Genomic DNA, 18,601 nt, shown 5'->3' with positions numbered 1-18,601 from the left:
AGACTTGTTTCTCACTTCATGCAATGCTTCCTTTGAGAGGTTTCACGAGTCAACAATGAGCATTCAGTGTCCAATTTTCTCTTCAGTGAGGTTTGCAGTCTGCGGTGGCAGAGGAAGTCGGGTCTCTGAGAATTGGGTATTTCGTGTAAATCTTTTGCATGCATTCCCCACACACCATCTACAGGTAGGTCTCTTTCAGAGACACAGTGGTACTCTTGCTATCAGACCAAGCAGTCATTCCCAGGCCTCATATTGTCTATTAACTGCACTCAACAGTCATTACTGCTGACCTACCCTGTGTTCTTGCTGGTCCATGGAGCACCATTCTACCTCTCTTGATCTCCTCTCACCTCAGTGATTACTCCTCATTCGCATGCCGGTGTGTTTTCCTAAGGTCTTGGAAGGCTCTCGGTCTCTGCCCCCAGACACTGCTATCTTCCTCCAGCACCAGATCTCTAAATTATCTCATTCAGCCCACTAAGGGCTCATACCCTGCTGACTGCAGCCCAGGCTTAGCCTCTGGCTCATACCTCTGACATGTGGATGCCTTGTGCCTCTCACATCTCGAATCCTGGTTCCTTAGTTTGTAAGCCCGTCGGTGTGCCATCTCTAAGATAACATGCTCACATAATAGCTCTGGCTGGGGGTGGGGAGTTAGAGGGTGTAGTAGCAAAACAAAGTTTCATCAAGGGCAAGGTCAACTGAAAATCTCCAGTAACTTGTTTCATTTCTCCTTGCCACAGTGTCATTGCTAGAGAGATAGAGAGGCTTATTAGAGCATATGCCTCATGTGCTCTTGAGAAATTTGACAGTCAATGTGATATTCTTAGTAAAGGAACTGACACTCAGTAAAGGCTGGTTAAATATTAAATGTTGCTGGAGATTTAAAGGAAGAAGATAAGCTATAATCAAAGCAAACTGACTTCCTCTTACTAGCTTTTGAAATTTCTTAAAGGATACTCCTATTTTTAAATCAGTTTTCAGTCTCGAAACTATGTATTCATCCTTGATTTCTCTCCTCAGGTTCCTGTATTTCTGGTTGTGGAGACTCTACCTGTAGAATATATCCAGAGTCTTATCAACTATACGATGGCTTCCCAAGTTCGAGTCACCATTAACCATGGCCGGGATTACAACAACGCCTACCTAATTGAACTCTGCCCCTCTCTCTTTTTCAAGTGCTGGGGATTGAACCTACTAGGGTCTTATAGATTCTAGACAAATGGTCTACCAGTAGGCTACACACTGAGCCCCCTTGCACCCCTTGCACTTCCCTTTTGCCCTACTTGCTCTTCCCACGTGAAGGCAAGCCCAGTGACGCATTTTCTGTTGCTGATGATCTACAGCAGTATGGCATGGTTAATGAATGAAGTTGCATGGTGCTTATTTCAGTAAGCATCTATTTTTCTGAGCATCTGTACATCATTTTGCAAGTACCTTATGATTTATAAGAGAAGGTAAATTGTTAAAACAACAAATAACTACAAGATGGCTGAAAAAATTCTTAGCATTAGGACTTACAGTTATCCATCCAAAATATTATGGCCGGTGGTAATCCAATTGGAGGCCTACATGGTAGTACTAGTGACTGACCACTTCGGAGGATTATTGGTTCAAGTCTTTCCTTGGTCCACAAGGGTGACCCTATTAAGCAAAAAACAAAAACCTTCTGAGGTATTTCTTCTTGCAAAAATAAAAAGAAGAGAACAGTACAAAGAAAAGCACTCAAAGATTTTTTTGGGAAATTATAACTTAGAATTTATATACACTAAATAATGAGAGAATTACTTTTAAATAAGGTGTTAGAGTTTTTATTCTAAAAAACTATTATAGAAGAAAAGAGGAAAAAATCTATATTACAGTTGCTACTAGGGTTCAAGCGACTTATCCATTGCTTCATAATTGACAGTAATACATCAATAAGACTGATGTTTACATCGGTTTGATACAGGCATGTTCTCCACAAAGAATGGGAAAAACTTAAATGTCAGCAGATTTGTTAAAAACAACTATATATCCCTTTGTATTTCATACACTATTATACATTATACTTATAGGATTGCTAAGAGAATGTATATGATATGTTAATGTCAAAAAGGTTGTAAATAGCATGTCAAAATAAACTAGTTTTATATCCATACATATTAAGAAAGAAAAACACTGACTAGAAGTTATTGCTATGATTGGAAAGACTCAAGATCAACTTAAATATATAATTTTAAATATTTTGAAAATAACCACAACTACAAATGGTCATTGCTCTTTAAATACAATTAAGGCTGTTGTGAGGATTTTAGTACTGACCACTGCCAAAAGGCCCATCAATTTCCAGTAAAAAATTGAAACAACTGTTAAAAAGAAATCACATAGTTTCCCATATTATAGGAATTTATTTTCATCTTATAATAAACTATACTAGAAATAAATACCTAGACCAATTTGGGGAATAAACACCCCTTTTAGCCTTGGCCTCTCATTTGGACACATTGGATTGGCAACCACTAGACAGAGGAACTTACTGGATCATTTGTAGAAAAGAGAACGGAGATGATAACATCATGGAAGCCAAAGTGGGACATTGGCAGCAACGTCTTTGTGGTCACACTTGGACATGTGATGAGGTTGGGAACATGTCTTTAAAGGGTCATGTTTGGTTGACAAATCATACTTACTAGAGGGGCGGACAACAATGTTATTGGAGACAGCAGCTCCGCGCTCATTCCTTGCAGTGCACTGGTAAACCCCTTCATAGGTCTCCGCCTTTCCTTCACTCATGATGTTGATGACAAGGGTTCCTGAGCCAGGCTTCATAGTGACCAGAGGGTCTTTGTCTATGTCAAAATGTGTTCCGTTACGAGTCCAGGAAAAGCTGCCCAACACATCAAGGATTAAGCTCGTTAATGGTCTAGAAAAACAGGATTATGGATCTTTCTAAAAGCCTTAGGCTTTATAGAGTTCTAGGAATCATTGTTAGATTTCAATATTTAGTCAAAGGTCTCACGCTTAAAAGGTCATGCCAAATCATGACTCAAAAAAAGAGTGCTGTTTTTTATATTTTGACAAATATACTTCTTTTATTTCTGCTCAAATTTAACACAAGTTGCCTGCCATGTTTTCTAAGAAAAAAAACCAAACAAACAAGCAAACAAAAGAACATGTTTTCAAGGTACAATCTCTGACCTGTATTTAGCATTTTTATTTTAAACCCCATTGTTCATACAGGTAAGCTGTCTATAAAAGTATTCTCAAAACTGAAATGTGACAAAATAGATCTCCATAAGTATTGTATTATCTTCAGTGGGAAATCAATCAGCTCTGTTTCAAGTTACCAAAGTACAAACTGGAGGCAGGGAAGAGAGTTAAAGCTTTGAAGTGTTTTAAATGTTAGTTTTTAAATGCTAATTCTACCTAAGGTATACTTAAGGATTTTTGATTTTAGATATAAGTATATAATTTTTAGATGATATACCAACTTGTCAATCAAGATTCATTTTTCTCAGTTTTGCTATATAAAATATGCCTCCTGTAAATGTCAGGGTGCTCCTGTGATTAAATACTTCCTGATTGGTCTCACCTCCATGATGGTAAGATGATGGAGAGGCATACGTGTCAAACTTTCCTGTATTTTCAAACTTGGGTTTCTTTTCTTACTACTTATGCTTATAGTGGTGCTTAAAAAACTAGGACAGGAAATGGTAGTGGTGCAGGCTATGTGTACCATGTGGACAGAGACCAAGGCTACTAATACACATCGAACAGTACATACGACAGCTTCATTCTCACAGCAAACACTCATCACCCCTAACTATCAAGAAGTCCTGTCATACGAGTATGGAAGACATTAACAGAAAGCAGAAGGGCACATTGAGCTGTTTGAAAAATACTTTTCAGCCATAGGATGGGGTTACTATATCGGCGTAAAGCTTTAATGGAAAGGTTAATCATACACTGGTATCTAGAACCAGGTAGTTTTTTCTTAGGTGATAAAGCATATATGTGTGTGTGTGTGTGTGTGTGTGTGTGTGTGTGTGTGTGCATATACATATATATATAAACTTGCAGATAAATATTCATCCTTTAATTTATAAATTATTATGTCTACTTAAAATTTAACAATCATAAAATTTCATTGTTATAGTATAATAGTTATTAAAATCTTATATTTTAACAACTGTACTATATAAAATTCTCCCTATTTCTGCACTAGCTGCTATACCACTCTCTGTAAGGCCTTGGATAGATAGTCCAGCAGGATGGCCCTCTATCTCCCATCTTTACTATCTTTTGTTTAGACTGGATTATGAAGTGCTCATGCTAAGATCCACGTGGTGAATCCTGATAAGTGTGGAGAACAGTGTCAGACGACTATTCCACATACCTAAAATAAATAAATAAATCTTTAAAAAATAAAATAATTCATTTTCTTTTCACCATATGAGAAAGATAAGCCCAGATAAAAAGGGGGTTGGCTTTGTTTACATGAATAAAAACTATTGTTGCCAGAACCAAGATTAGAGTGTCTTTCCCTACCTCCTCACAAATTGTGAACATTTTACAGGAAAGCATGAATGGGAAAATGCAAAACTCTAGACTTCAACAAATGAGCTGTTATTAATCTGAGAGATGAGACCATAAGGCTCATTATTATAGATGAATCTATGACTGATACTTTAGAGATACTTTAAAGACCTCTGAAGAGCTGAAATGAGCCAGAGAATTGGTTAGATAAACAAAAGCATATGCTGCTACTCATATGGAGAGCCAACTAACTAGAAGAGAATGTATTCCCATGACCTCCCCTATTCTGTCAGGATTCCAAACCTTTCTCTATTCAGAGAGACTGCCTACAATTTTAAATGCTATCCGAAGGAGGAGACATGCTTACCTTGGAGGAGGTTTCCCTTTGGCCTCACATTGGATTACAATATTCTCCCGTGGGTCAATGATGTAGTCTTTTGGTGACTGTTGAGTGATAGTTGGAGGCTGTACCACTTAATTGTAAAAAAGAGAACAGCATTAAGAATCGCAAGATTTACTGCCGTCATAGCAGCCATCTTTTCTACACTAAAATCGCTTGCCTTAGATTAAATATGTCACAATTATTCCTAGTTATTTGTTGTAGCAGTAAATCCTCATTATGTTTTCAGCTAAAACTCAGCTAAAGTTGGGAAGTCAAGATACAGCTTCCCTTTGGTAACATCACCCACACTTACAAAGTCCATTTTCCCAGACCAAAATCTGGGAAAAGAATTACTAATACAAATCTAATATTCAAACACCACACTGTTTTTCTGATGTAACAATGAGAAATCGATGCTTCTTTCATTTCAAGCAATGCCTGTCAATATAATTTATAAGGTAGATTTAAATCTTCCTTAGGATAGAGTCACTGGCATAGAGCTCATTAGTATTCAAATGGTGTAAATTATATCTCGGGGAAACATACTTTTGACAAACTCATGTTTAAAAGATTGTTAAATTGGAGCCTTGACATCCCTTATCAGAGCCAGGAAGTAGAGAAATTGGAAGTGAAGAGAAAACACTCTTACTTGGGTTAGTAGTGAAGTTAAAATTCTCCTTTCTAGGGGACCTTGTTTTTAGGTGCTCTTCAAAGTGTTACCTGGTCCTTTACTGTGAAATCATAGAACTAATTGTTTTTGACCCAGAGTAATTCAATCTGAGGAAAGCCCATCTAGAGACCTTGAGCAGGCTCTAAATTGCTCTGAGACTGCCACAGCCCCTTTCTTTCACGAGATCAGAATTGTTCCTCATTCCTCTGGTGTAGAATTGTTACCTGTAGTAGGTAGAAGCCAAACATGTGTCTACGTATCTCAGGATGTCTAGGACAGTTTCCTATGACTAAGGTATACCTGGCTCCCAATGCAAACATGCTAGGGCATGTTCAGGACTGTGCAATGAAGTAGTCCAGCTTTCATTCGCCTGCACTTTAAACCCTCCTGCCTTTATCTTGTTGATTTTCAAAGCTAGTCAATAGTTTTGTTTGAAGGTTAATGGCTGTCTGTTTTTCATTAGTTGGAAGTTTTGAGCCTCAACTCCTGTAATCTCTGGAGGAAAAGGAGGTTCAAGAGTTGACTTGGCCTGCAACTGGGGCTGGGAGGATTAGTAACGCACTTTGTGCAAAAATATTTAGTGGATGACAACACTGGGATTGTTAGCAGAGTTTCAAGCATTCTGATTGGGCCAGCTTCTTTTGTATTGATCAACCTTCAGATTCTGGGAGTACAGCATTTGGGATAATGGAAGGAATTCTTGAGGTTCTATTCTGTCAAAATCGTGAACAAAGACATTGGTAGAATGGATTCTTAGGAGTGATTCTACCTATGGGGGGGGGGGGAGGTAGGGGAATGGATGAGGTGCCAGACATGCAAATTTTGTGGTTTATAATGCAGGGCTTCCCCACCTGTGCCTGCAGCTGTACCAGAAGTTTGCCATCTGGAGGTATCTTTTTCAATAGTGTTTAGGTCATATGGCAATTAAGAAATGCTTTGTAGTAATAAGTGACTTACCAAGATTTGTCTGTTTAACTCAACATCAAAGGAAGATGTCTGAAAATGGACCATCTTTTCACTGGATGATAAATGCTACCCAGCTTGCAGAAGCAGCAAACATTTTGCTTACAGGAAGCTTCCCAGGAACCATGTTATTTCAAGATATTCTTCTAATTTTCAGGACTTTTCTACTTAGAACATTGTTCTACCCAGTCCTGAAGGCTAAAGCCATCAAAGCGGACTTGAATGAAGCTTCTGCATATTCTCAACTTCCAAACGTCTACAAAAGATGTGTGTCTGTTCCAGTTGATGGCATTTAAAAACAAAATAATCATTCTTCCTAAACATTTTTGAATTTTCTCATTGAGTTACATCAGATTGAGTTAAGCTTGGATGTTAGTAGAATGGCAGCATGTTGGCAAAAGTAATATCAGAGTCCACAATTCATGCAGGTTATATATTACATTTGTGCCTTAGCATTCAAACAAGGTGCCACGCTAGAGTAAGCAACATGCTTAGAAAACCACTAAGCATCACACACAATGCTGTTTGATTCGCAGCATTAATTCAAGAAACAAGGACATGGTCACATTTCCACACCGCCTAGTAATTTGTAGAAAGCCACTTACAGTCATCAAGGAGCTTTGCTTTTTCCCCATCAGTATCAGCAGATGAATGGACAAAGAAGATTAGAGAAAACCAGATGTTAGTAGCGAGAATGTTAGCACCTTAAAGATAAAAAAGGGGCATTTTTTTTCTACTTAGTTTGACCTTAAGAAAAAACAAACCATATTGTGAGAGTTAAAATGGTGACATTACAAGAGAAAGAAAGTCGTACTCATGGTGGTCTGCCCCTGCAGCAGCTTCTCATCTCAGCATATGGAAGAACAAAGGTTGTGCTGTAGGGGAAAAAAGGCTCTTCCAGGGTAGGAATGGTGATGCATTGATAATTACGCTCAATTTGAAAAATAGAGGAAATCTACAATTAATTTGAATTGTCACGTTCTGTGTGGTGTCTGATCTTATTATCACAGACACCAGGATGTACATGATAACGATACCTCACAATGGGATATTGCTACAGTTCTCCATCCAACTCAAATCTGACACCCACTCTGCACATCTCTAGGGTTTCTCTCCAAGATGGTCTTATCCAATTAGCATACTTCTGCTTTGGAATTCTCAGTCAGCCAGATTACCAGGTGCCATATATGGGATCATTGTGCGCGATGAAGAAAGGGTATGTGGGACGAAGACATGTTTGCATGCAATTCCAATCATTCCGTGGGGCTGCCTGTCATTACTGCTTGCAAAGCAAAGGTTAATGCAGGAGAGCCTAGGCTACCAGTGACTTTATTTTCATCATAGTTGTGCCTCGATTCCATTAGCTACCATAATTGAGTTAGCCCTAGGTGCCCGTTTCCCCTGATAGTTAGATGGAGCAGTCAGATTAAGGAGGAATATATTTAACACAAGAGAGAACAAAAGCATGGCCCTCACTGATTTCTGTCTCTCCAGTGCATCTATCAGAGCAAGTGCTTACTTAAATATTCCTGCTCTAATGGGCTCGAGCAAATGCATATTTCAATTAAATATATATCTACATATTTTTAGATTAAAGTGCTTGGATGATTAACTTTTAAAATGAAAATGCTGCAATCTGTTGCACTTTAGTGTCGAGAAGCAGGGCCCAGGAAGTGAGCAGAGTGTGTAGGGAACCCACTGATAGACGCAACTTCCACAGCAGAAAAGGACACATCAGCAGTTGGATGATTCCTTCCTTGCACCTTAGAAAGCTTGCCAAACAGATGCTCTACTCGGGAAGCTAATGGCTTTAACGAGGTCATGCAGATTGGGGGATAAAGGGTAAATCAATTGTGAGGTACAGAAATTGTTCGGTTTTGAAATTCTGCTTTCTGCTGCAAGGGCAATAATCAGCTGGAAGCCCGTACTGCCTTTATTGTCTACAAACAGACCACTCGGGCCAGGGAGACTACAGTGCACATTTTACTTTGTGGGAAATGAGGGAGAGAAATGCAGTAGCCCTGTTTGCTTCTTCATTTGAGTCATTTAGCAGGTCTGTCTTAGTGTCAACATTTTGCACCTTAACCTTTGGTCACATAGTTCAAGCCAAGACTATTCACTAGGCTTGTGCATGACATACTTGTCTGACAGACTTCCATTTAAGATGCAAAAGTAGGAATGGAAATGAATGTGTCTATCTGAATCAGGATAAATAAAGTCTGAAGTCTGGGTGATCTGGGGATACAAAGGGTTGGAGGGATGGCAAGAGCATCCTCTAGTTATTTTAATTTATTTTTCAGAGATGCCTCAGCAATGAACGAAGAAAGTAAACATGATAAGGACAATAAGTGGGAGTCTGTGTCATCCTTTGAAAGTGGTTCACAGGGTCCGTCCACAAAGGGTTCCCCACCGGGGAAGTCAGGGCGGTCGCACCAGTTCCTTCTCAGAGCACTCCCACCACTGCGCACAAAAAACACCTGAGGCAAAGAAAGATAATGAAGAGGAAGGGACCGCATGTCCGGATATTTCCATGGCCTTTTCTACAGTGTCTTCCTTAACACCAGGTGCTGAAGGTAAATGCCAAATTAATTTTCATTAGCTTTTCAGTGTCTGGCAGACACTTCCCTCATCCACACAGCCCAGGGTAAGTACTGGGAGGTTTTGCCTCCTGGCCTAAGAGATTCAAACTGTTAATACTCACGATCAAGAGGAACATCCAGAGCGCTGATCATCTGGCACAGGAAGAGAAACAGGGGCGCTCTGCCTGCAGACAAGGGCTTCTTCTTCGGCATGGTTTTAAGCTGCATCAGCGGTACTCCTGCTGAGACCCACGCACGGAATTTCCTTTTCTTCTTCCTCAGAAGATTTGTGTGCAGTGTTTAAATAATTTTTCATGCAGGGGACTGAAAAGGGATGGGATAAGAAGAATAATTATAGTGTATTAAACGACGGAAATGAAGAGCGAAAATGTGCAGCTCAGAATAATCAGCCCTCTATTATACATGAATTCCAAAAGGGAGCTGAGTTTTAAATATTTAACCCAGAGACTGGAATAATCATTTATTCATAAGTCTAAAATCAGTTCGGAAATATTTGTGGTGATGTCAAGCAAAATCTGCCTGGTTCCCATTATTATGATTTTTTTTTCCATTTTAAATATTTGTGTTCAAGCTCTCTGAAGGCAACCATGTAGGTCAGGAAACCATGGCATTGAAGCCAGTTGGAAAGTAAGCACCCTGAGACTTCAGAGGGGAGGCCTAATGGCCTCTTCAGATGCTACCTGGGAGAGTTCCTTCCCAGATGCAGGTTTCCTTCAACTCCTAAACACTCACAGAGCAGATGTGCACTGGCAATTCAGAGTCTCACCAATACTACAGTTTCAGAGCTAGCTGAGCTCTGGGTTCCAGGCCGTCTATCCTCTTCAGTCACTCTCCTCAAAGGGGCTGATTAATTATTTTCTCCAAGGTCTTCTATGGTGAAATACTGAGAGACCCTGTATTAGTTCATTCTATCCTTTAATAGGTATTTAAAACCCTCAGTGATCTGGACTGATTTATTCCAGCAGCTTCTGTCCACTTCCTTGTAACTATTTTCTGGATGATTTCTTTGTATTTTTCTTCTGTTGGCCCTTCAATATGCCTCGAAAGCTCCCATCTTCATGTCTTATTTTATCCCCTCCTTTTACTTGGAAAGCCTTACCCACCCAATCTGCTTATCAAGGTTCTGTTTGCTTTTCATAAATCACATTCTTTTCAAGAAACATCAGCTGATCACTCAGACTAGAAAGCATTCCTGGATTTCTGAAATTTCTCATTTTATACGTACTGCTTATATATTATGGATGCGTAGCTGTATGCATGTTTGTATGTAACATGATCTCAGCACCTGGGAGGCTGACTTAGGGAGATTTGGGGAATTCAAGGCCATACTGATCCAATAGTAAGTCCAAGTTCATGTTGTTGGTCTACAAACGAGACTGTGTCTCAAAACAAACAAATAAAACATAAACAAATAAATAAAGGGGCTGCATGGGCTGTGTCCCCCCCTCATCCCCCTGTCCTGTCGCTTTGCATAGAGAAGCACCACACTAAAACCTGAGCCCAGTCATAGAGACAGATGTCTGTACCACCTGAAAAGAGAGGTTTACTGTGTCTTGTCAGGAAGGAATGGCACCCGGGAGCAACAGCTCTCTTCTATGGGTGAATTAATTAAGGCTTAATTATATGTGCAACTTTTATTATTTAAGTAGTCATGTATTTTCATGAAATTCATCTTTCTCACTAAATTGCTTCTGCAGGCTGAATCTCTCCTAATCCTCATAGAATCTCAGTACCTACCTAGAACATAGAAGGAAGTAAAATAAATATCTGTACTAACAAAAGTAATGAATGAAAGAAAAAAGAACAAAAGGGAGCCTTAACATCCTTGAAATGATTGTATTTAGATAGCCTGGCCATAGTATAACAAAAGGTATATTTATATTATAACATTCAGTTTTCAGACCAGATCTAGTCATCATAAACAAATCAGTCCTAATATCAGCTCAGCGCATGGGATAAACCATGAACATATGAAAAAAGAAAAAGAAAGACAGAAACAATGTGGATAACGTACGTGTATCTTGCTAACAACAGAATTTTCATTTCAGTTTGGTTTTGATAGACTTCTTACAAAGCAGATACAAAGAAAAACTAGCTAACCTTAGGCATTCTGCTTAAATAAAGATTTTTTTGTGACTCAAACATTCACACTACATGGTTTAAGATCCAGAAAATTTGTCTTTTATTTCATTATAAACATTTATCTTTAAGAAGCATTGAGAGGCAGGTAGAGAAGCTTGTTAAAGCATTTCTGTCCCACCTTTCTGTATGCACATAACACATTTCCACCACACAATCACATTTTCTCTGGTTGCCTCAGATCTGTCTGTTTGATTGCTAATTCTAATCAACAAAAACTTCAGGGAAAATAAACATAAATGGCACTAAAGCAAGAAGATCTTATATACGACATATGCTGAGGTAAAACAGAAAAGTGAAACTCTGGAACACATGCTACATGGTGCCTAATTAATGAGTTAGCTATTAATTAGTTAAGTTGATAAGATTTAAGTACTCAGTTCTCTAAACAGGTACTAGAAAACTGAAATAGTTCCCCAGACCTATACTATACATCATAGTGCCTTAAGATCTTAAACAGCTAATACAATTTCAAAGTTCTTCACTTGGTACATGTGATGTCTTAAGTGTTCATTCTATCCAAACAGAAAAAAATGAAATAAGAAGCTTCATATAAAATAAACTATTGTTCAACTATCTTTATCCTTTCAAAGTATACATGAAATTAATGAATTGCATATAAAAATCAGTGAACACTATAAAGAAGAAAAAATCCCAAGTATTAGAAAAAAAACAAAAAACAAGAAAGTACTTACTTAAAGAAGCATGAATAAATAAAATCTTCACACTATTGGGAGATTTTGAACTATAGTACTGGACACCATGATCTTCCTTCAAAGGCCGAAAGTTAATTGCACTATTAGCCACAAGCTCATCTCCAGTGCATACTCTCTTAGGGCAGGACAAAGAAAGGTCCAGCCCATTCCTGAGTCCTACTAGAGAAAATCACGCACTCCTTCTACATACGTGCTTAAAGGTGACATGCCAAGCACTCAAGGACAGCATTATGTCTCCAGCACTCAATCAAATTGAAAACTCAAATACAGCTACAGAAAACGGAACCTTCCCTCAGTGAAAGGAATGCATTCTGAATCTTACACAAGGAAAAACTGCTTTGTATCCTCATTAGTCCTGTCAATACCCTCTCCACCAGGAGCCACCTGCCTGGTGCTTCACCTTGGAAGATTACAGTCGTTCAACAGTAAGAATCACAGACCAAAACAAAAGTCTTCGTGTAGTGTAATTAGATCAAAAGAAATAAAATCCCAGTGCAAAGTAACACAACAGTCGAACACTCGTCAGCTTGAAATTTTCAAAACGTATTTACTATTAGACACTGCAAAGCATGCTTGTAAAAGATCATTGTATTCTCTGACAAGTCTTTTTGATATTTAAAAATCCATCACCTATGCTGTTAAAATGATCGACTATGTATTTTTATAGTTGATAAAGAAAAATCTAAAGTTTTGACAAAAAGACTCACACAAAACCCAACAAAAGTAGTTATCCTGTGGCTTACTTAAGAAGTCTCAGTTTGGGGGCTGGGGAGATGGCTCAGCGGTTAAGAGCACTGTCTGCTCTTTCAGAGGTCCTGAGTTCAAATCCCAGCAACCACATGGTGGTTCACAACCATTTGTAATGAGATCCGATGCCCTATTCTGGTGTGTTGAAGACAGCTACAGTATACTTATATATAATAAATAAATAAATTTTTAAAAAATTAAAAAAAGAACTTTCAGTTTATAAAAGGAAAATAAAACCTTGATTTCCTCTCAAATGAGAACTGAAGTTATTTTCATTGTTAAGGCAGCTCTACATCAGGACAGGAAGGCCATTTTCTTCTGTGCAGTTGGAATTTTTCTGTATCCAGAGTGGGGAGGTCAATGCTGAGTACACACCTGATCTACATTCTCCAAGCCAGTGAACAAAACAGGGATATGCCTGAATCCCCATGACACACTAGTTACCCATCAGCCCCTGGCCTTTTTGGCTACACAACCACTGAATGTGGAGTTATCCTGACTATTTTCCAGAGTCCAACTCAGGGAGTCATTTGTTACCTTGTAAATTTTTTTTTCTGTAAGCTACCCCTACCCACTCCTGGGCTTTTCCGTCACAGATTTGTATCTGAGGCCCTGAAGAGATTAGAGATAAATCCTCCTCAAAGTCACACTTATGTCGGTACAACCTCAGGTCACATTGAGCTAAGTAAAGCCTATGTGAGGTTGGACCACAGAGACCTTAAGACAGCAAGGTAAGTTGTGTGAGGCTTTAAAGTGGATATTTATAGTTTCCCTCATATCAAAGGAATCTCACATCAGGGCTCTGAAAAAGGATCAGTAACTAAGATTAAACAGTATCTAAGGAAAGATAAACAATAGCAGATGTCTATTGTTTCTGTGGCTGTGAAGAAACACCGTAACCAAAGAGCAAGTTAGGGAGGAAAAGGTTTATTTGCTGTTCAGCATTGAAGGAAGTCACAGGAGCTCAAACAGGACAGGAACTTTGGAGGCAGGAGGTGATACAGAGGCCACTGAGCAGTGCTGCTTCCTGGCTGGCTTCCCATGGCTTGCTCACCCTGCTTTCTAATAGAATCCAGGACTACCACCAACCCCGGGTTAGCACCACCCACAAGGGGCCCTCCCCCATTAATAATTAACTAAGAAAATATCTTACAGCTGGATCTTTTGGGGGTATTTTTCTCAATTAGGATCCTTCCCATTCAGGAAACTCTAGTTTGTGTGTCAAACCGACATAAGACTAGCCAGGACAACAGGTGATAGTGTATCCTCGTAAAAGCTCAAAATCCTTATTTCTTTAAGTATTGTAACTGACCATCTCATTTTGACACTACTTAAAACAATAGAAAATGGAAAATCAATATAAATATACCAATTTAACCGATGAAGGGAGAAAAATCCAAATCACAATGGCTACTGGTCTAATTTGCTGTCTGTTGCTGTGATAAAACACTCTGTCCGACTCACCTTGGGAAAGGAAAGGATTTATTTGGCTTAAACTTCCAAATCGCAATCAGTCACCAAGGGAAGTCAGGGCAGTAACTCCATGAAGGAACCTGAAGGCAGAAACCATGGATGAAAGGAGCTTGCTACCGTGCTCTCCCCAACACTCTCTGGCTCAGCTAGCTTCCTCATACAGTCCAGGCTCAGCTGCCTAGGGATGATACCGCCCACTGTGAGCTAAGCCCTCCCATACTAAACAGCAGTCAAGAGAGTCCCTTACCAACATGGCAACAGACCTAGCACATATGGACATTTTTGAATTTGAGACTGCCTAACATGACTCTGTCAAATTGACACCTGAGGCCGTCTAGGAGAGCTATATTGTTAAGTGCTTCCCTATGTAGGAACCCCATGTAGGCTCCTTAATACAGCAAGTTGTCCTGTTTTCCCAACAATCCCTCCTAGAAAGTGCTCGAGCTGATGATGACTTAGTGGGTAAAAGTGCTTGCTGCAGAGCCTGACAACCAGACCCACATGGTAGAAGGAAATAATAGACTCCCACAAGTTGTTGTCTTAACCTTTACACATGCGCCACCTCATGCACAGCTTCTTCCCTATCACAATAAATGCAATGAATTTTTACAAATTCTAGCATCCTACTCACTGATAAGGACTTCACTATGCCCGCTGGTAAGCAGCTGCTGAGGACACACACACACACACACACACACACACACACACACACACACTACTATATGAAGTGTCAGACCTACGTAGTTGGTTCTTATAAAAAGGTCTATTCATTGTACTCAGTCATATCGTGTATGAATCAAGCCTCTTTCTTCCTTCCACATATGATTACTCTGCAACTAGTCTGTAAGTAAGCTTGATGGATGGAGTCTTACTATGTACAAAGGGTTTTCACATGGCTGTTCACAGTACTCTATCAGGGGTGCCTCTACACTGTTTTCTACATAACCAGGGATTCCCCAAATTATACCACACGACAGCCCTGGCCTATTAAAAGAATAACAAGTTAAGATAATAGAGAAGAGAGAGTCTTTAAAAGGTTAATTTGGGGGCTGGAGAGATGGCTCAGTGGTCAAGAGCACTGACTGCTCTTCCAGAGGTCCTGAGTTCAAATCCCAGCAACCACATGGTGGCTCACGACCATCTGTAATGAGATCTAATGCCTTCTCCTAGTGTGTCTGGGCAGGTGTACTTAAAGGAAGAAAGAAAAAAAGAAAGAAAGAAAGGCTAATTTTATATATGGGTAGGTAAAGGCAGGGGGTCGAGAGTTCGAGACCAGCATGGACTACAAAGCAAGATCTTGATTTCAAAACTGCAACAATAACAATAACAGAGGTCATTCTGTAACAGGTAGTAAAAATCAACTAGGGCAAAATAAAGAGCCAACAGCCAAGCTTCCCCATCAGGAAGTAGTGACAATTGCCTAGTTTCACAAATACTCTAAAAGATATTTCATATCTCAATAGAAAAAATCCATTGCCTTATAGTGCTTTAGATTTAGAAAGTTAATCAAGCTTTTGAGTCAGGATGTTAGAGCATCAGAACTACCGAAGTCTTTTGGTAAAATCTGGTTATTTGTAATACATAATATCATATGGACATCAACTATTTTCTCAGCACAGTCATGGCAGGAAAAGAAAGAACATATATGAGCCCACGATATGAAGGAGAGATGGATGTAGGGAAACACATAAGACACAGTTAATACAAAGTTCACATGCACAAGGCCAGTGGCAACTGAGGCAAAGAGCGCACCTGTTCCATGATTGTCTAACCAGGCATTTACCAGACGCTGTTCAGACTTCTTCTGGGTGACAGAGCTGACAGTAAGAGTAAGGTGGTTGGCGTAGAAGAGAAAAAGGGGTTCTTTGAAAAGGAAGAGGCACACCCTTCTTGACCCACAGGAGACTACTCCATTTGCAACGTCTGCCGATTTGTCTCCTATAACTACTCCACTCCCACCATGTGCCCAAGCCTGACCAAGGCTAAAGGAATCAGAGTGGGTGTCTGCACAAAGGTCAGTGATGTATAAAGGCTATGAGATGACTTGGTGACTTGAAAGGGAATTAAGAGTGACCAACTAAATACCAACACATTCCTTTCCGGGGGAAGGGTGACTAGGAGACAGAAAGAAAGAGTGAGGCAGCAGTTTGGAGCAAGAACAAAGGTCTTACAGACAGCTATGTGAGCAGCCATGAGTAAGCGGATGAGAGATGAGGTATTAAACGCAGAATGAACACGGGGTCAGCCAAGAGCTGTGGGAGCAGAAACAGGTTCTTGTGACCATGGTGCTGACAGGACATTTGACAGATGATAAGCACCTGTCACCCTTGTATGGCTGTGCTAACCAGGATAGAGCCCAAACACTGCTCTAGAACTCTATGAGGTTTGGCAGAATTGGACTTTGATTAAGATGTCTTCTCCTCTCTTTTCCACCCTGACCTTTACAACAAACATGGAAAGAAGGTAGAATGTCACATCGATAGCCTCTGGGGAAGCACTGTTCCCTGCCATCCCTACTACTACACAATTCCCTTTTACAGTAACTCTGGGCTTGGCTATATGATATGCTTTGACATCAAAATTCTGGCAGGTATCATAGGAGCAGGGGTGTGATGAGCAGTGCCCTCTGGGAAATAGGAACTAAACTAATGATGATTGAAGGGCCGTGGAAAGAGACCTTGGGAGGAGAAAAACCATCATTTGAGGCTTTCTGGCCTCAGCTGAAAGCAAGAGAGTTAACGATTTGTCAAACCACATACAACAGCCTCCCTGCCGAGACCGCAGAATGACAGGAAGCGGTAAACTGCCTTTTATCATAGGATTTTGATGTGGTTTGTTATACACCCACAGATATCTTCAGCGATGGATGAAGACAAGTTAGGGTATTTTTCCAACCAGAAAAGCCCCAACACAGAGTAGGAAAACTGACAGGCCAAAACCACTGGCACCTTTCCAAGATCACAGCTGTAAACACAGGAACTCAAGCTGACCAAATTGTCTTGTAACAGATTTTTCCCCCCTGAAACTGACATAGCTTTTTCGATTTTTAGAAGCGATTGTTCTTTGTATATATTAGTGCACCCTAAAGCCATACTCGGGCTGTGCTTCTCACAGGCATCTGTAGTCAGCAGCAATACGCAAACAACAATTAACAATGGCATTGGTTTACCGTAAGTTTCTTACTAAAGTGATTGTATATTGTGCCCAATTTGCTGTCTTAGGCATTACATCAATTTATTCCTAATGTAGAAAAGCAAAAATGAAGCTAGAAACAGGTCGAGGGGCTTCAGTACTGTTGACTTCTCCCCCTTTCCTGTCTCCAGGAACCACAGCAGTGTTACTGATGGAGCTCAGCCTGGCCCTAGCTTTCTCGAACTCTAAGCAAACAGTAGCCAGAAAGGGGGGTGGTGAGAAAGAAAAATAGACAAGCCATAGAAACAGGCTTTTGCCTTCATCACTGGGTCAATCTGCCAAATACAAATGTCAAAGTTCCTTTTTTTAAAAAAAAAAAAGGAAATTGGAAAACTGCTCTAATAGTGAAGTCTAAAAAACATGTCAATTTACTTCTGATTACTAGCATTGACCGTGAGGCATTTAGAAAGCTTTCTAGTGACTAAAACAAGCTGAGACCCTGCTTACCTTCCTGTCAACTGGAATTTCTTTGAATAGCATTGATAAGGTGTAAGGGTCAGATGTAGGTTATTAAAACCTTAGCAAGAATGCTGACATTAGTATTATTGGTGAATGATGCCTTATCTTTTAGTCAAGCAAACAACACGTGTCAAAATAGCAGACATTTAATAATACAAAAAGTATGTTTGGAGTGCTTTCAAGGTTGTTCTTTGGAAAAAGAGAAAAAAGATGTCAGGTTTCTAAGATAAGCCCTGTTACTGTTGCTGGAATAAAACTTTTAAGGCAAGGATGTGTCACTCGGGACAGTATCTCAGTATGTGCATATTTCCTAACAGTGCCAAGCAGGAAGGACAGGAGGTGAGGTAACCTATGCTGCCATGAAGAATTAACCTAGCATCTCAGCGCTTAACACAATATAATTTATGTCTCTCCTGTACTAATGTCCAGAGAACGTGTGGGGTCTTTTCCTCCAGCCCCACTGAAGAGCCCACTTTTTGATGCTGCCATCTCAACAAACAGCCTCCAGAGTCTCTATGTCTTACCTTCCTCTACTCAGAAGCAACTCACTTTTTTGGTTGCCATTGATTGACTAGACATAGTCAGTGATCCCAGTTTTCGAGAGTCAGAAAAGCATCAGGGTACATGAGGAGTATTTAGTGGGCACTAATGTTCCTATCGCTGAGAGCAGACTCTATTTCCTGTCATCCAGAATTGCTTTAAGAAAGAATCTTAGAATTACTATTCATCAGGATTGGCATTG

General features: G+C 39.8%; 1 protein-coding gene across 50 annotated transcripts in view; it reads right to left on the bottom strand.

Moving 5' to 3' along the window:
* The window catches only part of Nrcam (neuronal cell adhesion molecule), a 289,546-nt gene that overhangs the window by 74,715 nt on the left and 196,230 nt on the right, over positions 1–18,601 (bottom strand). For 29 of the 50 annotated variants that reach the window (NM_013150.3, XM_087554174.1, XM_087554186.1 and 26 more), the window contains 5 exon segments: positions 1,522–1,644; positions 2,673–2,869; positions 4,886–4,991; positions 7,139–7,156; positions 9,235–9,436. In NM_013150.3, the coding sequence (NP_037282.2) occupies positions 1,522–1,644; positions 2,673–2,869; positions 4,886–4,991; positions 7,139–7,156; positions 9,235–9,340 (550 nt within the window). In that variant the 5' untranslated portion in view covers positions 9,341–9,436. 50 annotated transcript variants of the gene reach the window in all.

Source organism: Rattus norvegicus, chromosome 6 (genome assembly GCF_021556685.1).
Source record: "Rattus norvegicus strain SHRSP/BbbUtx chromosome 6, alternate assembly SHRSP_T2T, whole genome shotgun sequence".
Taxonomy (NCBI): Eukaryota; Metazoa; Chordata; class Mammalia; order Rodentia; family Muridae; genus Rattus; species Rattus norvegicus.
This window is presented reverse-complemented; position numbering and strand designations above follow the sequence as displayed.